The 22946-nt window shown below is 60.1% G+C and overlaps 1 protein-coding gene across 3 annotated transcripts in view; it reads left to right on the top strand.

Moving 5' to 3' along the window:
- Nucleotides 1-21169, top strand: part of LOC142463595 (RING finger protein 112-like) — a 47012-nt gene extending 25843 nt beyond the window's left edge. For all 3 annotated transcript variants that reach the window (XM_075566545.1, XM_075566544.1, XM_075566543.1), the window contains 4 exons: nucleotides 19410-19540; nucleotides 19622-19675; nucleotides 20251-20325; nucleotides 20468-21169. In XM_075566545.1, the coding sequence (XP_075422660.1) occupies nucleotides 19410-19540; nucleotides 19622-19675; nucleotides 20251-20325; nucleotides 20468-20860 (653 nt within the window). In that variant the 3' untranslated portion in view covers nucleotides 20861-21169. The remainder of the gene's footprint in view (nucleotides 1-19409; nucleotides 19541-19621; nucleotides 19676-20250; nucleotides 20326-20467) is intronic.
- The last annotated feature ends 1777 nt before the right edge of the window (nucleotides 21170-22946 follow it).

The raw sequence follows: 22946 nt of genomic DNA, 5'->3' as shown, positions 1-22946 counted from the left end.
CTGCGGGAGGAGTCCCAGAGTGTCTGCGGGAGGAGTTTCTGCGTGTCTGCGGGAGGAGTCCCAGCGTGTCTGCGGGAGGAGTCCCAGCGTGTCTGCGGGAGGAGTCTCTGTGTGTCTGCGGGAGGAGTCCCAGTGTGTCTGCGGGAGGAGTCCCAGTGTGTCTGCGGGAGGAGTCCCAGTGTGTCTGCGGGAGGAGTCCCAGCGTGTCTGCGGGAGGAGTCCCAGCGTGTCTGCGGGAGGAGTCCCAGCGTGTCTGCGGGAGGAGTCTCTGTGTGTCTGCGGGAGGAGTCTCTGTGTGTCTGCGGGAGGAGTCCCAGCGTGTCTGCGGGAGGAGTCCCAGCGTGTCTGCGGGAGGAGTCCCAGTGTGTCTGCGGGAGGAGTCCCAGCGTGTCTGCGGGAGGAGTCCCAGTGTGTCTGCGGGAGGAGTCCCAGTGTGTCTGCGGGAGGAGTCCCAGTGTGTCTGCGGGAGGAGTCCCAGTGTGTCTGCGGGAGGAGTCCCAGCGTGTCTGCGGGAGGAGTCCCAGTGTGTCTGCGGGAGGAGTCCCAGTTTGTCTGCGGGAGGAGTCCCAGCGTGTCTGCGGGAGGAGTCCCAGTGTGTCTGCGGGAGGAATCGCAGTGTGTCTGCGGGAGGAGTCCCAGTGTGTCTGCGGGAGGAGTCCCAGCGTGTCTGCGGGAGGAGTCCCAGCGTGTCTGCGGGAGGAGTCCCAGTGTGTCTGCGGGAGGAGTCCCAGCGTGTCTGCAGGAGGAGTCCCAGTGTGTCTGCGGGAGGAGTCTCTGTGTGTCTGCGGGAGGAGTCCCAGCGTGTCTGCGGGAGGAGTCTCTGTGTGTCTGCGGGAGGAGTCCCAGCGTGTCTGCAGGAGGAGTCCCAGTGTGTCTGCGGGAGGAGTCCCAGCGTGTCTGCGGGAGGAGTCCCAGAGTGTCTGCGGGAGGAGTTTCTGCGTGTCTGCGGGAGGAGTCCCAGCGTGTCTGCGGGAGGAGTCCCAGCGTGTCTGCGGGAGGAGTCTCTGTGTGTCTGCGGGAGGAGTCCCAGTGTGTCTGCGGGAGGAGTCCCAGTGTGTCTGCGGGAGGAGTCCCAGTGTGTCTGCGGGAGGAGTCCCAGCGTGTCTGCGGGAGGAGTCCCAGCGTGTCTGCGGGAGGAGTCCCAGCGTGTCTGCGGGAGGAGTCTCTGTGTGTCTGCGGGAGGAGTCTCTGTGTGTCTGCGGGAGGAGTCCCAGCGTGTCTGCGGGAGGAGTCCCAGCGTGTCTGCGGGAGGAGTCCCAGTGTGTCTGCGGGAGGAGTCCCAGCGTGTCTGCGGGAGGAGTCCCAGTGTGTCTGCGGGAGGAGTCCCAGTGTGTCTGCGGGAGGAGTCCCAGTGTGTCTGCGGGAGGAGTCCCAGTGTGTCTGCGGGAGGAGTCCCAGCGTGTCTGCGGGAGGAGTCCCAGTGTGTCTGCGGGAGGAGTCCCAGTTTGTCTGCGGGAGGAGTCCCAGCGTGTCTGCGGGAGGAGTCCCAGTGTGTCTGCGGGAGGAATCGCAGTGTGTCTGCGGGAGGAGTCCCAGTGTGTCTGCGGGAGGAGTCCCAGCGTGTCTGCGGGAGGAGTCCCAGCGTGTCTGCGGGAGGAGTCCCAGTGTGTCTGCGGGAGGAGTCCCAGCGTGTCTGCAGGAGGAGTCCCAGTGTGTCTGCGGGAGGAGTCTCTGTGTGTCTGCGGGAGGAGTCCCAGCGTGTCTGCGGGAGGAGTCTCTGTGTGTCTGCGGGAGGAGTCCCAGCGTGTCTGCAGGAGGAGTCCCAGCGTGTCTGCGGGAGGAGTCCCTGTGTGTCAGCGGGAGGAGTCCCAGTGTGTCTGCGGGAGGAGTCCCAGCGTGTCTGCGGGAGGAGTCTCTGTGTGTCTGCGGGAGGAGTCCCAGCGTGTCTGCGGGAGGAGTCCCAGTGTGTCTGCGGGAGGAGTCCCTGTGTGTCTGCGGGAGGAGTCCCAGCGTGTCTGCGGGAGGAGTCCCAGCGTGTCTGCGGGAGGAGTCCCAGCGTGTCTGCGGGAGGAGTCCCAGCGTGTCTGCGGGAGGAGTCCCAGCGTGTCTGCGGGAGGAGTCTCTGTGTGTCTGCGGGAGGAGTCTCTGTGTGTCTGCGGGAGGAGTCTCTGTGTGTCTGCGGGAGGAGTCCCAGTGTGTCTGCGGGAGGAGTCCCTGTGTGTCTGCGGGAGGAGTCCCAGCGTGTCTGCGGGAGGAGTCCCAGTGTGTCTGCGGGAGGAGTCCCAGCGTGTCTGCGGGAGGAGTCCCAGCGTGTCTGCGGGAGGAGTCCCAGCGTGTCTGCGGGAGGAGTCTCTGTGTGTCTGCGGGAGGAGTCTCTGTGTGTCTGCGGGAGGAGTCTCTGTGTGTCTGCGGGAGGAGTCCCAGTGTGTCTGCGGGAGGAGTCCCAGTGTGTCTGCGGGAGGAGTCCCTGTGTGTCTGCGGGAGGAGTCCCTGTGTGTCTGCGGGAGGAGTCCCAGTGTGTCTGCGGGAGGAGTCCCAGCGTGTCTGCGGGAGGAGTCCCAGTGTGTCTGCGGGAGGAGTCTCTGTGTGTCTGCGGGAGGAGTCTCTGTGTGTCTGCGGGAGGAGTCTCTGTGTGTCTGCGGGAGGAGTCCCAGTGTGTCTGCGGGAGGAGTCTCTGCGTGTCTGCGGGAGGAGTCCCAGCGTGTCTGCGGGAGGAGTCCCAGCGTGTCTGCGGGAGGAGTCTCTGTGTGTCTGCGGGAGGAGTCTCTGTGTGTCTGCGGGAGGAGTCCCAGTGTGTCTGCGGGAGGAGTCTCTGCGTGTCTGCGGGAGGAGTCCCAGCGTGTCTGCGGGAGGAGTCCCAGCGTGTCTGCGGGAGGAGTCTCTGTGTGTCTGCGGGAGGAGTCCCAGTGTGTCTGCGGGAGGAGTCCCAGTGTGTCTGCGGGAGGAGTCCCAGTGTGTCTGCGGGAGGAGTCCCAGTGTGTCTGCGGGAGGAGTCCCAGCGTGTCTGCGGGAGGAGTCCCAGCGTGTCTGCGGGAGGAGTCCCAGCGTGTCTGCGGGAGGAGTCTCTGTGTGTCTGCGGGAGGAGTCTCTGTGTGTCTGCGGGAGGAGTCCCAGCGTGTCTGCGGGAGGAGTCCCAGCGTGTCTGCGGGAGGAGTCCCAGTGTGTCTGCGGGAGGAGTCCCAGCGTGTCTGCGGGAGGAGTCCCAGCGTGTCTGCGGGAGGAGTCCCAGCGTGTCTGCGGGAGGAGTCCCAGTGTGTCTGCGGGAGGAGTCCCAGTGTGTCTGCGGGAGGAGTCCCAGTGTGTCTGCGGGAGGAGTCCCAGCGTGTCTGCGGGAGGAGTCCCAGTGTGTCTGCGGGAGGAGTCCCAGTTTGTCTGCGGGAGGAGTCCCAGCGTGTCTGCGGGAGGAGTCCCAGTGTGTCTGCGGGAGGAATCGCAGTGTGTCTGCGGGAGGAGTCCCAGTGTGTCTGCGGGAGGAGTCCCAGCGTGTCTGCGGGAGGAGTCCCAGCGTGTCTGCGGGAGGAGTCCCAGTGTGTCTGCGGGAGGAGTCCCAGCGTGTCTGCAGGAGGAGTCCCAGTGTGTCTGCGGGAGGAGTCTCTGTGTGTCTGCGGGAGGAGTCCCAGCGTGTCTGCAGGAGGAGTCTCTGTGTGTCTGCGGGAGGAGTCCCAGCGTGTCTGCAGGAGGAGTCCCAGCGTGTCTGCGGGAGGAGTCCCTGTGTGTCTGCGGGAGGAGTCCCAGTGTGTCTGCGGGAGGAGTCCCAGCGTGTCTGCGGGAGGAGTCTCTGTGTGTCTGCGGGAGGAGTCCCAGCGTGTCTGCGGGAGGAGTCCCAGTGTGTCTGCGGGAGGAGTCCCTGTGTGTCTGCGGGAGGAGTCCCAGCGTGTCTGCGGGAGGAGTCCCAGCGTGTCTGCGGGAGGAGTCCCAGCGTGTCTGCGGGAGGAGTCCCAGCGTGTCTGCGGGAGGAGTCCCAGCGTGTCTGCGGGAGGAGTCTCTGTGTGTCTGCGGGAGGAGTCTCTGTGTGTCTGCGGGAGGAGTCTCTGTGTGTCTGCGGGAGGAGTCCCAGTGTGTCTGCGGGAGGAGTCCCTGTGTGTCTGCGGGAGGAGTCCCAGCGTGTCTGCGGGAGGAGTCCCAGCGTGTCTGCGGGAGGAGTCCCAGCGTGTCTGCGGGAGGAGTCCCAGCGTGTCTGCGGGAGGAGTCCCAGCGTGTCTGCGGGAGGAGTCTCTGTGTGTCTGCGGGAGGAGTCTCTGTGTGTCTGCGGGAGGAGTCTCTGTGTGTCTGCGGGAGGAGTCCCAGTGTGTCTGCGGGAGGAGTCCCTGTGTGTCTGCGGGAGGAGTCCCAGTGTGTCTGCGGGAGGAGTCCCAGTGTGTCTGCGGGAGGAGTCCCAGTGTGTCTGCGGGAGGAGTCCCTGTGTGTCTGCGGGAGGAGTCCCAGTGTGTCTGCGGGAGGAGTCCCAGTGTGTCTGCGGGAGGAGTCCCAGCGTGTCTGCGGGAGGAGTCCCAGCGTGTTTGCGGGAGGAGTCCCAGTGTGTCTGCGGGAGGAGTCCCAGCGTGTCTGCGGGAGGAGTCCCAGTGTGTCTGCGGGAGGAGTCTCTGTGTGTCTGCGGGAGGAGTCTCTGTGTGTCTGCGGGAGGAGTCTCTGTGTGTCTGCGGGAGGAGTCTCTGTGTGTCTGCGGGAGGAGTCCCTGTGTGTCTGCGGGAGGAGTCCCAGTGTGTCTGCGGGAGGAGTCCCGGCGTGTCTGCGGGAGGAGTCTCTGTGTGTCTGCGGGAGGAGTCTCTGTGTGTCTGCGGGAGGAGTCCCGGCGTGTCTGCAGGAGGAGTCCCAGCGTGTCTGCGGGAGGAGTCTCTGTGTGTCTGCGGGAGGAGACCCAGTGTGTCTGCGGGAGGAGTCCCAGCGTGTCTGCGGGAGGAGTCCCAGCGTGTCTGCGGGAGGAGTCCCAGTGTGTCTGCGGGAGGAGTCTCTGTGTGTCTGCGGGAGGAGTCCCGGTGTGTCTGCGGGAGGAGTCTCTGTGTGTCTGCGGGAGGAGTCCCAGTGTGTCTGCGGGAGGAGTCCCAGTGTGTCTGCGGGAGGAGTCCCAGCGTGTCTGCGGGACGAGTCCCAGTGTGTCTGCGGGAGGAGTCTCTGTGTGTCTGCGGGCGGAGTCCCAGCGTGTCTGCGGGAGGAGTCTCTGTGTGTCTGCGGGAGGAGTCTCTGTGTGTCTGCGGGAGGAGTCCCAGCGTGTCTGCGGGAGGAGTCCCAGCGTGTCTGCGGGAGGAGTCCCAGCGTGTCTGCGGGAGGAGTCCCAGCGTGTCTGCGGGAGGAGTCCCAGCGTGTCTGCGGGAGGAGTCCCAGCGTGTCTGCGGGAGGAGTCCCAGCGTGTCTGCGGGAGGAGTCCCAGCGTGTCTGCGGGAGGAGTCCCAGCGTGTCTGCGGGAGGAGTCCCAGCGTGTCTGCGGGAGGAGTCCCAGCGTGTCTGCGGGAGGAGTTCCAGCGTGTCTGCGGGAGGAGTCCCAGCGTGTCTGCGGGAGGAGTCCCAGCGTGTCTGCGGGAGGAGTCCCAGCGTGTCTGCGGGAGGAGTCCCAGCGTGTCTGCGGGAGGAGTCCCAGCGTGTCTGCGGGAGGAGTCTCTGTGTGTCTGCGGGAGGAGTCTCTGTGTGTCTGCGGGAGGAGTCTCTGTGTATCTGCGGGAGGAGTCCCAGCGTGTCTGCGGGAGGAGTCCCAGTGTGTCTGCGGGAGGAGTCCCTGTGTGTCTGCGGGAGGAGTCCCAGTGTGTCTGCGGGAGGAGTCCCAGTGTGTCTGCGGGAGGAGTCCCAGCGTGTCTGCGGGAGGAGTCCCAGCGTGTTTGCGGGAGGAGTCCCAGTGTGTCTGCGGGAGGAGTCCCAGCGTGTCTGCGGGAGGAGTCCCAGTGTGTCTGCGGGAGGAGTCTCTGTGTGTCTGCGGGAGGAGTCTCTGTGTGTCTGCGGGAGGAGTCTCTGTGTGTCTGCGGGAGGAGTCTCTGTGTGTCTGCGGGAGGAGTCCCTGTGTGTCTGCGGGAGGAGTCCCAGTGTGTCTGCGGGAGGAGTCCCGGCGTGTCTGCGGGAGGAGTCTCTGTGTGTCTGCGGGAGGAGTCTCTGTGTGTCTGCGGGAGGAGTCCCGGCGTGTCTGCAGGAGGAGTCCCAGCGTGTCTGCGGGAGGAGTCTCTGTGTGTCTGCGGGAGGAGACCCAGTGTGTCTGCGGGAGGAGTCCCAGCGTGTCTGCGGGAGGAGTCCCAGCGTGTCTGCGGGAGGAGTCCCAGTGTGTCTGCGGGAGGAGTCTCTGTGTGTCTGCGGGAGGAGTCCCGGTGTGTCTGCGGGAGGAGTCTCTGTGTGTCTGCGGGAGGAGTCCCAGTGTGTCTGCGGGAGGAGTCCCAGTGTGTCTGCGGGAGGAGTCCCAGCGTGTCTGCGGGACGAGTCCCAGTGTGTCTGCGGGAGGAGTCTCTGTGTGTCTGCGGGCGGAGTCCCAGCGTGTCTGCGGGAGGAGTCTCTGTGTGTCTGCGGGAGGAGTCTCTGTGTGTCTGCGGGAGGAGTCCCAGCGTGTCTGCGGGAGGAGTCCCAGCGTGTCTGCGGGAGGAGTCCCAGCGTGTCTGCGGGAGGAGTCCCAGCGTGTCTGCGGGAGGAGTCCCAGCGTGTCTGCGGGAGGAGTCCCAGCGTGTCTGCGGGAGGAGTCCCAGCGTGTCTGCGGGAGGAGTCCCAGCGTGTCTGCGGGAGGAGTCCCAGCGTGTCTGCGGGAGGAGTCCCAGCGTGTCTGCGGGAGGAGTCCCAGCGTGTCTGCGGGAGGAGTTCCAGCGTGTCTGCGGGAGGAGTCCCAGCGTGTCTGCGGGAGGAGTCGCAGCGTGTCTGCGGGAGGAGTCGCAGCGTGTCTGCGGGAGGAGTCGCAGCGTGTCTGCGGGAGGAGTCGCAGCGTGTCTGCGGGAGGAGTCTCAGCGTGTCTGCGGGAGGAGTCCCAGCGTGTCTGCGGGAGGAGTCCCGGTGTGTCTGCAGGAGGAGTCTCTGTGTGAGGAACCACTACTTCTAAGCACATACAAGAGGTCCAACATGGCTCTGTCTTCTGGAGGAATCTCTTTGGGGAGAACACCGTCCTTATATAAATATACCACGTCCAGTACGTGTCCCCTCCCCCAATCTAAGATTCATAAGATCTTCTCCTCGCAGCCCCCTCCCGTGGGGGAGGCATTGTTATAAAGCAAATCCCCTTTTATAAGAACATCTCCACACAGCCTATTTCTATATGAGAAATCCCGGCAGATGTAGCAAGACGTAATGTTTGCCGCGACGATCGAGGATTAACGCGCCGGGGTTCTGATCCAAAAGCATTGACCCCCTGCTGCGCAATCCTGGCAGACACTGTCCACAACTCCGTGGCAGTTTGCTTTTTTGGCCGTGCCGCTGGGGACAGCGAGTCTTTCTTCCACTTTAGAAATATACCAGAGATTATTAAACAAGTGCTGCAAACAAAGACAATAGGAAAGGAAATCCCTGCCCCGGAGAGCTTACAATCTAAGTGGTATGTTGGGAGAGTTGCAGAGGCAGCACGTGAGGGAATAAGCGCAGTAGATGGCAGGGCTTGGTCACAATGGGTGGTAGGAGAGACTGTGGGTGTGGGACAGTAACTGTGAGTCCAGGCTATAGGGATACTTCATTTAAGAGGTGAGTTAAGGTTTGTCTTAAAGGTGGGGAGAGGGTGATTGGAGTATTCTGAGTATGAGGGCAGTCTGCAGGGGAAAAGGTATAAGGTGAGAGAGAGCAGCAGAGGAGGAAAGTAGACTGGCGTTATAAGAGCACATAAGAGCGTAGGCAAATAACGAGAGACCAAATCTGATGTGTAGAGAGGAGCAGACAAGTGGAGAGCGTTGAAGGCAAGAAGGAGAACTTTGTAGGTGATTGGATTTAAGGAGGAGATGAGCGGATAGTGTTCGGCCGGAAGTGAATAGATTCTAGGTGCAGAAATTGTGGATAGATTTAAAAGAGAACGTTAGCCAAATATTACAATAACCCAGACCGCAGAGGAGAAGGGCGTGCTGGAGAGTTTTAGCAGTAGAGCCCTGAGGTACACCAACAGACGGATTAACCGGAGACCGACAATGAGTGAATGAGAGGTCTGATGAGAACCAGGATAGAGCTTGGTTACAGATACCAAGACCGTTCTGAATATGAACGAGAAGAGAGCGATCAAAAGTAATGAATACAGCAGAGATTGAGTCGGAAAAGCAGGGGAAAGTGACCTTGAGATTTTGCATCATGGAGATCGCTGGCTGCTTTAGTGAGAAGAGTCTTCGTTGAGTGAGCTGTACGAAAGTTGGATTGTAAAGGGTCCAGGAGGGCGTGAGAATGAAGACAGTTGATCATACGGACACAAGATGTTGCTACCGGGCCCCTCTCTACCAGGCTGGGCCTCTCTTTCACCGGTGCACGCCAGAAGCTGAACGCGACTTCCGGCATGAGGGGCCCGGTCTCGTATAGATGGGCCCGGCAGCAGCTGGGGAGAACCATGGCACCAGAGGCCTTAGACAACCCCAAAGGTTTGTCCGCGTTCTAGGGCCACTCATGTTTCATATGTGATTGGTCATGCGTGGAACTGCCCTGTCAATCTTCTAGGGATGTATGAAGGTTTGTGGAGGGGGGATTGCATTTTGTGATTTTGACTGGGGTGGGAGGTTGTATTTTGTGTGGGTTTGAGGGGGGAGGGATGTATTTGGTGTGGGTTTGAGGGGGGAGGGATGTATTTTGTGTGGGTTTGGGGGGGGGGGAGGGATGTATTTTGTGTGGGTTTGGAGGGGGGTTGTATTTTGTGTGGGTTTGAGAGGGGAGGGATGTATTTTGTGTGGGTTTGAGGGGGGAGTAATGTATTTTGTGTGGGTTTGAGGGGGGAGGGATGTATTTGGTGTGGGTTTGAGGGGGGAGGGATGTATTTTGTGTGGGTTTGAGGGGGGAGAGATGTATTTTGTGTGGGTTTGAGAGGGGAGGGATGTATTTTGTGTGGGTTTGAGGGGGGAGTAATGTATTTTGTGTGGGTTTGAGGGGGGAGGGATGTATTTTGTGTGGGGTTGAGGGGGGAGAGATGTATTTTGTGTGGGTTTGAGGGGGGAGGGATGTATTTGGTGTGGGTTTGAGGGGGGAGGGATATATTTTGTGAGGATTTGAGGGGGGAGGGATGTATTTTGTGTGGGTTTGGGGGGGAGGGATGTATTTTGTGTGGGTTGGGAGGGGGGTTGTATTGTGTGTGGGTTTGGAGGGGGATTGTATTTTGTGTGGGTTTGGGGGGTGGGTTGTATTGTAGTGTGTGTGTCTGGGGGGGGGGGTCTGACCCCAGACTGAGTCAGTGATATGGCGCCCAGTGGTATGGCGCCCAGTGGTATGGCGCCCAGTGGTATGGCGCCCAGTGGTATGGCGCCCAGTGGTGTGGCGCCCAGTGGTGTGGCGCCCAGTGGTGTGGCGCCCAGTGGTGTGGCGCCCAGTGGTGTGGCGCCCAGTGGTATGGCGCGCGCCCAGTAGTATGGCGCCCAGTGGTGTGGCGCCCAGTGGTGTGGCGCCCAGTGGTGTGGCGCCCAGTGGTGTGGATACCAGTGGTGTGGCGCCCAGTGGTGTGGCGCCCAGTGGTGCGGCGCCCAGTGGTGCGGCTCCCAGTGGTGTGGATACCAGTGGTATGGCGCCCAGTGGTGTGGATACCAGTGGTGTGGCGCCCAGTGGTGTGGATACCAGTGGTGTGGTGCCCAGTGGTGTGGCGCCCAGTGGTGTGGATACCAGTGGTGTGGCGCCCAGTGGTGTGGCGCCCAGTGGTGTGGATACCAGTGGTGTGGCGCCCAGTGGTGTGGCGCCCACTGGTGTGGCGCCCACTGGTGTGGATACCAGTGGTGTGGCGCCCAGTGGTGGGGCGCCCAGTGGTGTGGATACCAGTGGTGTGGCGCCCAGTGGTGGGGCGCCCAGTGATGTGGATACCAGTGGTGTGGCGCCCAGTGATGTGGATACCAGTGGTGTGGCGCCCAGTGGTGTGGTGCGCAGTGGTGTGGCGCCCAGTGGTGTGGATACCAGTGGTGTGGCGCGCAGTGGTGGGGCGCCCAGTGGTGTGGATACCAGTGGTGTGGCGCCCAGTGGTGTGGCGCCCAGTGGTGTGGCGCCCAGTGGTGTGGATACCAGTGGTGTGGATACCAGTGGTGTGGCGCCCAGTGGTGTGGCGCGCAGTGGTATGGCGCGCAGTGATGTGGATACCAGTGGTGTGGCGCCCAGTGGTGTGGCGCCCAGTGATGTGGATACCAGTGGTGTGGCGCACAGTGGTGTTGCGCGCAGTGATGTGGATACCAGTGGTGTTGCACCCAGTGGTGTGGCGCAAGTGGTGTGGATACCAGTGGTGTGGCGCGCAGTGGTGTGGATACCAGTGGTGTGGATACCAGTGGTGTGGCGCGCAGTGGTGTGGCGCCCAGTGGTGTGGCGCCCAGTGGTGTGGCGCCCAGTGGTGTGGCGCCCAGTGGTGTGGCGCCCAGTGATGTGGATACCAGTGGTGTGGCGCACAGTGGTATTGCGCGCAGTGGTGTGGATACCAGCGGTGTTGCACCCAGTGGTGTGGCGCGCAGTGGTGTGGATACCAGTGGTGTGGCGCGCAGTGGTGTGGATACCAGTGGTGTGGATACCAGTGGTGTGGCGCGCAGTGGTGTGGCGCGCAGTGGTGTGGCGCCCAGTGGTGTGGCGCCCAGTGGTGTGGCGCCCAGTGGTGTGGCGCCCAGTGGTGTGGCGCCCAGTGGTGCGGCTCCCAGTGGTGTGGATACCAGTGGTGTGGCGCCCAGTGGTGTGGCGCCCAGTGGTGCGGCTCCCAGTGGTGTGGATACCAGTGGTGTGGCGCCCAGTGGTGTGGATACCAGTGGTGTGGATACCAGTGGTGTTGCACCCAGTGGTGTGGCGCGCAGTGGTGTGGATACCAGTGGTGTGGCGCGCAGTGGTGTGGATACCAGTGGTGTGGATACCAGTGGTGTGGCGCGCAGTGGTGTGGATACCAGTGGTGTGGCGCGCAGTGGTGTGGATACCAGTGGTGCGGCTCCCAGTGGTGTGGATACCAGTGGTGTGGCGCCCAGTGGTGTGGCGCCCAGTGGTGCGGCTCCCAGTGGTGTGGATACCAGTGGTGTGGCGCCCAGTGGTGTGGCGCCCAGTGATGTGGATACCAGTGGTATGGCGCCCAGTGGTGTGGCGCCCAGTGGTGTGGCGCCCAGTGGTGTGGCGCCCAGTGGTGCGGCTCCCAGTGGTGTGGATACCAGTGGTGTGGCGCCCAGTGGTGTGGATACCAGTGGTGTTGCACCCAGTGGTGTGGCGCGCAGTGGTGTGGATACCAGTGGTGTGGCGCGCAGTGGTGTGGATACCAGTGGTGTGGCGCGCAGTGGTGTGGATACCAGTGGTGTGGATACCAGTGGTGTGGATACCAGTGGTGTGGCGCCCAGTGGTGTGGCGCCCAGTGGTGTGGCGCCCAGTGATGTGGATACCAGATCATAGCACAAACCGGAGAGTGCAAGTTCTACCCTTTTTTGGACTTTGATAAAAGAACCGCACCGTGTGATTTACGGACCATCCCAGTAAGAATGGGACTTGGTTTGGGTTCTCTGCTGGGTATTGGGCTTGATAAAGGGCCAAGCTCGGCCCAAAGCGTCTCCTTTCTGCGTCATTGGCTGAACCGCCGGGGGGCGTGCCGTATCGCTCGACGCGAGTCCTGCTCTCAATTCTATTGAGAGCAGGCATAGCTCTCGCGCCAGCGCTGCGGCCCCCCCTCGCAGCGGGCCCGGCGCCATTGGGGGGAGGACGCTGTAGTATGCAGCGGGGGCAAAGTCTAACCCTCATCGTACGTGTGGTTGGTTTGCTGTGAGATACCATGTGTGGTGTTCTGTAGGGAGCTGATAAGAGACTCTGACACAGCGCCAAAGTGTGTGTGTGTGTGTGTGTGTGTGTGTGTGTGTGTGTGTGTGTGTGTGTGTGTGTGTGTGTGTGTGTGTGTGTGTGTGTGTGTGTGTGTGTGTGTGGTGTTCTGTAGGGAGCTGATAAGAGACTCTGACACAGCGCCAAAGTGTGTGTGTGGTGTTCTGTAGGGAGCTGATAAGAGACTCTGACACAGCGCCAAAGTGTGTGTGTGTGTGTGTGTGTGTGTGTGTGGTGTTCTGTAGGGAGCTGATAAGAGACTCTGACACAGCGCCAAAGTGTGTGTGTGTGTGTGGGGGGGGGGGGGGTGTTCTGTAGGGAGCTGATAAGAGACTCTGACACAGCGCCAAAGTGTGTGTGTGTGTGTCTGTCTGTGTGTGTGTGTGTGTGTGTGTGTGTGTGTGTGTGTGGGGGGGGGGGGTGTTCTGTAGGGAGCTGATAAGAGACTCTGACACAGCGCCAAAGTGTGTGTGTGTGTGTGTGTGTGTGTGTGTGTGTGTGTTCTTGAGTACTCCAGTTTAACTCCACAGACACTTAAAATGTGGCACTTGAGACGGGGAAAGCTAACTATGAGAACACACCCGTATAAAAACATCTTTTCGCAGCCTGTGATGTAATGTCAGACCGCCAGTAAGTCACCGTCCCTGGAACACCAAGTCCATCCAGACCCCACTGGCCGGGAACGTGCCCCGGTCCCACTGACCGCAAGGAATTCCCGCCAGGGCTATTGCAACAAAAACAACGACAACAAGAAGTGCCCGAACACACAGGAAACAAATTCTAGCCTAACGGCTACTAGGATGGTAGTGCCACCTACTGGCATCGCTAGGGGCAGCGCTCATATCTGGGGTACCTCCCAGTAACCACAATCTCTCCGAGGGAGCCACAGACGTCATACTACTGTATGCCCTGGTGATGGACGGGACATCCACTGACTCAGTGGACCACAGGCTAGCACTCGGTCACAACATGAAAGCTGTTAAACCAAGCGAGTTTATAGAGAAACATACAGAACACACAGGATAACTATACACAGCAGTAACAGGGGAAGGTAACCTAACTCCTGTAGTGTACGCAGGTTATAGTCCGTGGCGGGAGGAATGGATCCTTGGGACAGGCGGGGTTGCAGGGAGGGGGCAGGGTCCAGGATGGACACGGAGAGGTTCTCCCAACACGTCAGATGGAGAATGTGAAGGTTTCTCTAGCTGCTGGCACTTCCACATCTCTCACCTACTTAGAGAAACCTTAACAATTAGTTTGGGGTCCGTTAGAAAAGCAGGATTATAATCGGACTGATCCGTATGACAGGGGGCTCCTCTGTCTCGCCCCATCCCAGGGCCTGGCTTCCTGCAGCAGCCAATCACCGGGCTGCTGACTGAACAAAGAGGCATATACCAAGAGCAGGGAGACGAAGGGGTTACTGCTCCCTGCAGGGAGAGGAAGGGGTTACTGCTCCCTGCAGGGAGAGGAATGGGTTACTGCTCCCTGCAGGGAGAGGAAGGGGTTACTGCTCCCTGCAGGGAGAGGAAGGGGTTACTGCTCCCTGCAGGGAGAGGAAGGGGTTACTGCTCCCTGCAGGGAGAGGAAGGGGTTACTGCTCCCTGCAGGGAGAGGAAGGGGTTACTGCTCCCTGCAGGGAGAGGAAGGGGTTACTGCTCCCTGCAGGGAGAGGCACCGACTGCAGGGAGAGGAAGGGGTTACTGTTCTGCAGGGAGAGGAAGGGGTTACTGCTCTGCAGGGAGAGGAAGGGGTTACTGCTCCCTGCGGGGAGAGGAAGGGGTTACTGCTCTGCAGGGAGAGGAAGGGGTTACTGCTCCCTGCAGGGAGAGGAAGCGGTTACTGCTCCCTGCAGGGAGAGGAAGGGGTAACTGCTCCCTGCAGGGAGAGGAAGGGGTTACTGCTCCCTGCAGGGAGAGGAGGGGGTTACTGCTCCCTGCAGGGAGAGGAAGGGGTTACTGCTCACTGCAGGGAGAGGAAGGGGTTACTGCTCTGCAGGGAGAGGAAGGGGTTACTGCTCTGCAGGGAGAGGAAGGGGTTATTGCTCCCTGCAGGGAGAGGCACCGACTGCAGGGAGAGGAAGGGGTTACTGCTCCCTGCAGGGAGAGGAAGGGGTTACTGCTCGGCAGGGAGAGGAAGGGGTTACTGCTCCCGGCAGGGAGAGGAAGGGGTTACTGCTCCCTGCAGGGAAAGGAAGGGGTTACTGCTCCCTGCAGGGAGAGGAAGGGGTTACTGCTCTGCAGGGAGAGGAAGGGGTTACTGCTCTGCAGGGAGAGGAAGGGGTTACTTCTCTGCAGGGAGAGGAAGGGGTTACTGCTCCCTGCAGGGAGAGGAAGGGGTTACTGCTCTGCAGGGATAGGAAGGGGTTACTGCTCTGCAGGGAGAGGAAGGGGTTACTTCTCTGCAGGGAGAGGAAGGGGTTACTGCTCTGGAGGGAGAGGAAGGGGTTACTTCTCTGCAGGGAGAGGAAGGGGTTACTGCTCCCTGCAGGGAGAGGAAGGGGTTACTGCTCTGCAGGGAGAGGAAGGGGTGACTGCTCTGCAGGGAGAGGAAGGGGTTACTTCTCTGCAGGGAGAGGAAGGGGTTACTGCTCTGCAGGGAGAGGAAGGGGTTACTGCTCCCTGCAGGGAGAGGAGGGGGTTACTGCTCTGCAGGGAGAGGAAGGGGTTACTGCTCTGCAGGGAGAGGAAGGGGTTACTGCTCCCTGCAGGGAGAGGAAGGGGTTACTGCTCCCTGCAGGGAGAGGAAGGGGTTACTGCTCCCTGCAGGGAGAGGAAGGGGTTACTGCTCTGCAGGGAGAGGAAGGGGTGACTGCTCTGCAGGGAGAGGAAGGGGTGACTGCTCTGCAGGGAGAGGAAGGGGTTACTTCTCTGCAGGGAGAGGAAGGGGTTACTGCTCTGCAGGGAGAGGAAGGGGTTACTGCTCCCTGCAGGGAGAGGAAGGGGTTACTGCTCTGCAGGGAGAGGAAGGGGTTACTTCTCTGCAGGGAGAGGAAGGGGTTACTGCTCCCTGCAGGGAGAGGAAGGGGTTACTGCTCTGCAGGGAGAGGAAGGGGTGACTGCTCTGCAGGGAGAGGAAGGGGTTACTTCTCTGCAGGGAGAGGAAGGGGTTACTGCTCTGCAGGGAGAGGAAGGGGTTACTGCTCCCTGCAGGGAGAGGAAGGGGTTACTGCTCTGCAGGGAGAGGAAGGGGTTACTGCTCGGCAGGGAGAGGAAGGGGTTACTTCTCTGCAGGGAGAGGAAGGGGTTACTGCTCTGCAGGGAGAGGAAGGGGTTACTGCTCCCTGCAGGGAGAGGAGGGGGTTACTGCTCTGCAGGGAGAGGAAGGGGTTACTGCTCCCTGCAGGGAGAGGAAGGGGTTACTGCTCCCTGCAGGGAGAGGAAGGGGTTACTGCTCCCTGCAGGGAGAGGAAGGGGTTACTGCTCCCTGCAGGGAGAGGAAGGGGTTACTGCTCCCTGCAGGGAGAGGAAGGGGTTACTTCTCTGCAGGGAGAGGGGGGGGTTACTGCTCCTTGCAGGGAGAGGAAGGGGTTACTTCTCTGCAGGGAGAGGAAGGGGTTACTGCTCCTTGCAGGGAGAGGAGGGGGTTACTGCTCCCTGCAGGGAGAGGAAGGGGTTACTGCTCCCTGCAGGGAAAGGAAGGGGTTACTGCTCCCTGCAGGGAGAGGAAGGGGTTACTGCTCCCTGCAGGGAGAGGAAGGGGTTACTGCTCTGCAGGGAGAGGAAGGGGTGGCTGCTCTGCAGGGAGAGGAAGGGGTGACTGCTCTGCAGGGAGAGGAAGGGGTTACTTCTCTGCAGGGAGAGGAAGGGGTTACTGCTCTGCAGGGAGAGGAAGGGGTTACTGCTCCCTGCAGGGAGAGGAAGGGGTTACTGCTCCCTGCAGGGAGAGGAAGGGGTTACTGCTCTGCAGGGAGAGGAAGGGGTTACTTCTCTGCAGGGAGAGGAAGGGGTTACTGCTCCCTGCAGGGAGAGGAAGGGGTGACTGCTCTGCAGGGAGAGGAAGGGGTGACTGCTCTGCAGGGAGAGGAAGGGGTTACTTCTCTGCAGGGAGAGGAAGGGGTTACTGCTCTGCAGGGAGAGGAAGGGGTTACTGCTCCCTGCAGGGAGAGGAAGGGGTTACTGCTCTGCAGGGAGAGGAAGGGGTTACTGCTCGGCAGGGAGAGGAAGGGGTTACTTCTCTGCAGGGAGAGGAAGGGGTTACTGCTCTGCAGGGAGAGGAAGGGGTTACTGCTCCCTGCAGGGAGAGGAGGGGGTTACTGCTCTGCAGGGAGAGGAAGGGGTTACTGCTCCCTGCAGGGAGAGGAAGGGGTTACTGCTCCCTGCAGGGAGAGGAAGGGGTTACTGCTCCCTGCAGGGAGAGGAAGGGGTTACTGCTCCCTGCAGGGAGAGGAAGGGGTTACTGCTCCCTGCAGGGAGAGGAAGGGGTTACTTCTCTGCAGGGAGAGGGGGGGGTTACTGCTCCTTGCAGGGAGAGGAAGGGGTTACTTCTCTGCAGGGAGAGGAAGGGGTTACTGCTCCCTGCAGGGAGAGGAGGGGGTTACTGCTCTGCAGGGAGAGGAAGGGGTTACTGCTCCCTGCAGGGAGAGGAAGGGGTTACTGCTCCCTGCAGGGAGAGGAAGGGGTTACTGCTCCCTGCAGGGAGAGGAAGGGGTTACTGCTCCCTGCAGGGAGAGGAAGGGGTTACTGCTCCCTGCAGGGAGAGGAAGGGGTTACTTCTCTGCAGGGAGAGGGGGGGGTTACTGCTCCTTGCAGGGAGAGGAAGGGGTTACTTCTCTGCAGGGAGAGGAAGGGGTTACTGCTCCTTGCAGGGAGAGGAGGGGGTTACTGCTCCCTGCAGGGAGAGGAGGGGGTTACTGCTCCCTGCAGGGAGAGGAAGGGGTTACTGCTCCCTGCAGGGAGAGGAAGGGGTTACTGCTCCCTGCAGGGAGAGGAAGGGGTTACTGCTCCCTGCAGGGAGAGGAGGGGGGTAATGCTCCCTGCAGGGAGAGGAGGGGGTTACTGCTGCCTGCAGGGAGAGGAGGGGGTTACTTCTCTGCAGGGAGAGGAAGGGGTTACTGCTCCCTGCAGGGAGAGGAAGGGGTTACTGCTCCCTGCAGGGAGAGGAGGGGGTTACTGCTCTGCAGGGAGAGGAGGGTGTTACTGCTCTGCAGGGAGAGGAGGGGGTTACTGCTCCCTGCAGGGAGAGGCTCCAGGCTGCAGGAGGGGAAGCCTCAGTGGGGATTTGAAGCACCTTTTGGGAACGTTTTAATACCTTAGCGGGCCACAGGCAGAGGAATCACTGCAGGGGTCTCTGGTGGGGGGGGGGGGGGGTTCCCGGCCATGCAAAGTGTGCGCGCAGGCGTCCGTATTGTGCAACGCGTTTACATTCTGCCAGAAAAATAACTTTGTCGTTTTATTCACGTTTTAACCTAAAGTTCTTTCCCAAAATGAATGTATCTCCCGGGAGGTGAGAAGTGGCAGCTCGGCTTCTCTAAAATACAGGCTACGCCCGTCCCGCGGCCTCCTCCGTCCCACGGCCGCCTCCTCCGTCTCGCGGCCTCCGTCCCCCGGCCTCTTCCGTCCCGCGGCCTCTTCCGTCCCGCGGCCTCCTCCGTCCCCCGGCCTCTTCCGTCCCGCGGCCTCTTCCGTCCCGCGGCCTCCTCCGTCCCGCGGCCTCCTCCGTCCCCCGGCCTCTTTCGTCCCGCGGCCTCTTCCGTCCCGCGGCCTCCTCCATCGCACGGCCTCCTCCGTCCCGAGGCCTCCATCCCACGGCCTCCTCCATCGCACGGCTTCTTCCGTCCCACGGCCTCCTCTGTCCCGCGGCCTCCTCCATCGCGCGGCCTCTTCCGTCCCGCGCCCTCTTCCGTCCCGCGCCCTCTTCCGTCCCGCCCCCTCTTCCGTCCCGCCCCCTCTTCCGTCCCGCGGCCTCTTCCGTCCCGCGCCCTCTTCCGTCCCGCGCCCTCTTCCGTCCCGCGGCCTCTTCCGTCCCGCGGCCTCTTCCGGCGCGCGGCCTCTTCCGGCGCGCGGCCTCTTCCGGCGCGCGGCCTCTTCCGTCCCGCGGCCTCCTCCGTCCCGCGGCCTCCTCCGTCCCGCGGCCTCTTCCGTCCCGCGGCCTCCTCCGTCCCGCGGCCTCTTCCGTCGCACGGCTTCCTCCGTCGCGCGCCCTCTTCCGTCCCGCGCCCTCTTCCGTCCCGCGCCCTCCTCCGTCCCGCGGCCTCCTCCGTCCCGCGGCCTCCTCCGTCCCGCGGCCTCTTCCGTCCCGCGGCCTCCTCCGTCCCGCGGCCTCTTCCGTCGCACGGCTTCCTCCGTCGCGCGCCCTCTTCCGTCCCGCGCCCTCTTCCGTCCCGCGGCCTCCTCCGTCCCGCGCCCTCTTCCGTCCCGCGGCCTCTTCCGTCCCGCGGCCTCCTCCGTCCCGCGGCCTCCTCCGTCCCGCGGCCTGCTCCGTCCCGCGGCCTCTTCCGTCGCACGGCCTCCTCCGTCCCGCGGCCTCTTCCGTCCCGCGGCCTCCTCCGTCCCGCGGCCTCCTCCGTCCCGCGGCTTCCTCCGTCCCGCGGCTTCCTCCGTCGCGCGCCCTCTTCCGTCCCGCCCCCTCTTCCGTCCCGCCCCCTCTTCCGTCCCGCCCCCTCTTCCGTCCCGCGGCCTCTTCCGTCCCGCGCCCTCTTCCGTCCCGCGCCCTCTTCCGTCCCGCGGCCTCTTCCGTCCCGCGGCCTCTTCCGTCCCGCGGCCTCTTCCGGCGCGCGGCCTCTTCCGGCGCGCGGCCTCTTCCGGCGCGCGGCCTCTTCCGTCCCGCGGCCTCCTCCGTCCCGCGGCCTCCTCCGTCCCGCGGCCTCCTCCGTCCCGCGGCCTCCTCCGTCCCGCGGCCTCCTCCATCGCACGGCCTCCTCCGTCCCGCGGCCTCCTCCGTCCCGCGGCCTCCTCCGTCCCGCGGCCTCTTCCGTCCCGCGGCCTCCTCCGTCCCGCGGCCTCCTCCGTCCCGCGGCTTCCTCCGTCCCGCAGCCTCCTCCGTCCCGCGGCCTCCTCCATCGCGCGGCCTCTTCCGTCCCGCGACCTGCTCCATCGCGCGGCCTCTTCCGTCCCGCGGCCTCCTCCGTCCCGCGGCCTCCATCCCACGGCCTCCTCCATCCCGCGGCCTCCTCCGTCCCGCGGCTTCCTCCGTCCCGCGGCCTCCTCCGTCCCGCGGCCTCCATCCCACGGCCTCCTCCGTCCCGCGACCTCCATCGCGCGGCCTCCTCCGTCCCGCGGCCTCCTCCGTCCCGCGGCCTCTTCCGTCCCGCGGCCTCTTCCGTCCCGCGGCCTCCTCCGTCCCGCGGCCTCTTCCGTCCCGCGGCCTCCTCCGTCCCGCGGCCTCTTCCGTCCCGCGGCCTCCTCCGTCCCGCTGCCTCCTCCGTCCCGCGGCCTCTTCCGTCCCGCGGCCTCCTCCTACTATACCTCCCTCACACTTTCCATATATGTTACATAAAATCCCTTTGACTCTGTACTTCTCTCCTGTGAATCCTGGCCTTGTCCATCACTCGGCTCCTTCTCCAGCTGAATCTGCAGAAGTCCTTAAATCCTCTGTCAGGATGTGTGCCTGATCTCCCTCTCTCCCTTCTAATATCCATCCTCGTCCGCTTACAGATATGGATGAAGACTTTCGGGAGAGCCTGAGGGCATATGTGTGGGACGTGGTGAGAGGAGCCGGACACCACACCAAGACTGACAGCAGTGGGACCGTGTTGACCTGTGCCGAAATCTGTGAGATGCTGCAGGTTTGTGTCAAGTAGCTGCACAGTTACACAAGATAACATGTGAATAATTCACTTACATATTGTTGCCCTGTTACTTTACAGATATATGTGGAGATTCTTCAGCAGAACAAATATGGCTTCTCATCCCCAATGGAGGTGAGAACTGGTGATATAAGTGTCTTTCTATATCTGCACTGCAGAGTGATGAAGGATCAGATGGTCTCGTGAAGACCCAGATTGTCACTTCCATGGCAGGGTGACACAGAGAGTATGGAACTATGTCACATTGAGCCTGTCTCCCATGGCAGGGGGACACAGAGAGTATGGAACTATGTCACATTGAGCCTGTCTTCCATGGCAGGGTGACCTCGACAGAAGGTGCTTATAACCCATTGAGTTGGCATCTTCTACCACAAGGTTATACAGAGAGGTCCATCAATACTGTCCCATCCTACGGCAGAGGGACACAAACATAAGAGACCTATCGTATGACCCACTGAGTCTGTTCCTTCCCTTCAGAGGGACATAGAAAGGACGTTGTGTGTCCCTCTCATTAGAAGGCGTTACTGAGACAGAAATGACCTATCTAAATTAGGTGCCCTCACTGATATTCCCCCAATCCCTTCCACCAGCTGTCATCTGCAGAGTAAGACAACGAAACAGAAAGCTATATTAGGAATACATGTCTTCTATTCCCCTGCATACCATTTACCCCCGTGCTCATCCCACAGATGTTCTACACTATAAAAAACCAACATACCATGGAAATTATCCAGAAGGAGTTTCAGGATTTCCTTGAGAGTCAGGTGAGTGCGTGATGAGCTGGCAGGGAGCCGAGTGGGGAAAGGATATCTCAACTCAACCGAAGGGGAATTGCCACAGTTCGCAGTGTATTGCCCGGTTGTGTGGAGTGCCCCTCCATGATCCCTCTCTCTTTACTTCCCTCAGTCGTCCCTCATGTTGCCATCCACGATGCGGACTCTCGTCTCTGAAAAGTCCTCCGAGCTCATCCATCGCTTTGCGGGCTCCTTAGTAGGCCCCAATACTGACCATCATGGTGACCTGCTTAACGAACTGGTGTCCCATCTGCTGGGGGAAGAGAAGAAGTTCTGCACCAATCACACCTCGTACTTGACTCGTAATGCAATCGGACTGGGCCTCACTGTCGGTCTCGGGGTGTACGGGGTGGTTGGGACAGCAACTGGAACGGCTGTGCTCGCAAAGCAAGCGGTGGCAACTGGAAATAGGGTCGTAGGGATGGAGGTTGCCGCTGGGGCAGTTTCAATGCTCCGAACTGGGGCAACTGCCTTGGTGGGCAGACTTTTTCGGGGAGGGCTGTGAGTTGAAATGCAGAATGTTAGGCGAGGATGGAGGGAGAGAGTTATATTCGCTATGTTCCTCTTGTAGTTTCTCCCTCACACAAGTTAACACAACCCCAATGCACAATGACCTACATCCCGGCTCCTTAACCATGCACTTCCAGCAGGGGGGGCAGTGAGAGTCCCCCCGGTTCCCTGCCCTGTAGGAGCCATCACACGTTGCCAGGTATGGTTAGAGGGCAGCAGAAAACCTTGAGGGTGGGATCCATGGAACAGGTTTATCACTGTGCTGTCCTGTAATAAAAATGCAGCTCATCCGGTGAGATATTCACTGGGCTTCTTTCATTTCTCTTCTGTAAGTGATGGATCCACAGAAAAGAAGGAGAGCACGTTTGTGTGTGTACAGTATGAATGTATATGTGTTTGTGTGTGTACAGTATGTATGTATATGTGTTTGTGTATGTACAGTATGTATGTATATGTGTTTGTGTGAGTACAGTATGAATGTATATGTGTTTGTGTGTGTACAGTATGTATGTATATGTGTTTGTGTGTGTACAGTATGTATATGTGTTTGTGTGTGTACAGTATGTATGTATATGTGTTTGTGTGTGTACAGTATGAATGTATATGTGTTTGTGTGTGTACAGTATGAATGTATATGTGCCTCCAGTGTACAGTATGAATGTATATGTGCCTCCAGTGTACAGTATGAATGTATATGTGCCTCCAGTGTACAGTATGAATGTATATGTGCCTCCAGTGTACAGTATGAATGTATAGGTTGCCTCCAGTGTACAGTATGTACAGATGTGGCATCAGTTACTGTCGGCCAGCAGGTGGCGCACTAAATATCTTCGCCTATGATACTCTGAATGGTACAGTGCAGTAATAACCTTACAGGTCTCTGAATACAAGGTAAAAATGTACACGTCTCTTTGTCCCCTTGTACATCTCTGTCTAATTTCCGTTTCCCACTTTATTGAAGAAAAAACCCCACTATGAATTAACCTAATCTGTCTCCGGATGTGTACTGTACATGGCGCTTTCTTCACGCCATACAAGACCAGCATGCAGTTATGCCCCGGCAAGAGTGGGGGCTGCTGGGCACTGCACGCACCATGGATGGGTATGTTTGATGATTGCAACTTTCGAGGGGGAAAGAGATTTTAATAACAGACCTTACCGAATCGATCCCTCCAAACTGCCGCCACCGAGTACCTGCCCCAATACCATTGCGGACCAACCAACTCTGAAAATGAGATGAACCTACATCCCAAGTACACGATCGTCTCTAACAACTATGTACCTCACACCCCTTTTATCAGCAATGGACCCCTGCCCCCCAATCTTCAGCCTGCGTATAATCACGGTAAATCTAAGTTCACATATAGTACAGTAGAGGAAGAGGGTTGCAAATGCGCACAATCTCATCAGAATATACAGAGAAAAAGGACAAAGACGCACAGTAGTGTAATACTGTGGGATACAGTTAGAGCAGAGAAGGTATTGCACTCACATTTGATGGTCAAGCGGCCATTTCGGTTACTAAGTTTAACCGCACTGATGTAGATTTCTCCGTAAAACAGGACTCCTCTGGCGATGCACACCGTCTCCGGTCGCAGGACTCGCAGCGTCGTACAGGGTCACGGGTAACAGGGTTTTCTCAATGGGACAAATAAAAACCGCAGATAGTGTAATACTGAATATGTGGGTGTTAATAGAATGGTAGAAGCAGAATGAGCACTCACATTTCTATGAAGGTAAAAAGACTTATGGTTGTTAGAGTAACCAACTTATAAGGGAGGTTCTGGAATCACAGGATAATCCCAAAAAAAGGAAAAGGACGCAGGAAAAAAGGAAAAAAATCTTTATAATATAAAAACAAAAAACAGTAAAGCAATAAGATAGCCAAAGGGAGCTACACTAAAGCAGCTGGATCCCAACTCCCAATAAACCCCAGCAATGGCCATATACTAGGGGATACAGCTATGAGGAGGTACACAGTGCTCCAGATGACTCCCAAAGGGTCTTAGGCAGTCTGTACAATGAATAAATAGTGTGCCAACGCGTTTCGTCTCATCAGACTTCTTCCAGGGGATAGTACA

Source organism: Ascaphus truei, chromosome 11, assembly GCF_040206685.1.
Source record: "Ascaphus truei isolate aAscTru1 chromosome 11, aAscTru1.hap1, whole genome shotgun sequence".
In the NCBI taxonomy this organism is placed as follows: Eukaryota; Metazoa; Chordata; class Amphibia; order Anura; family Ascaphidae; genus Ascaphus; species Ascaphus truei.
Note: the sequence above shows the minus strand (reverse complement) of the source record. Positions and strands in the feature narration are given on the sequence as shown.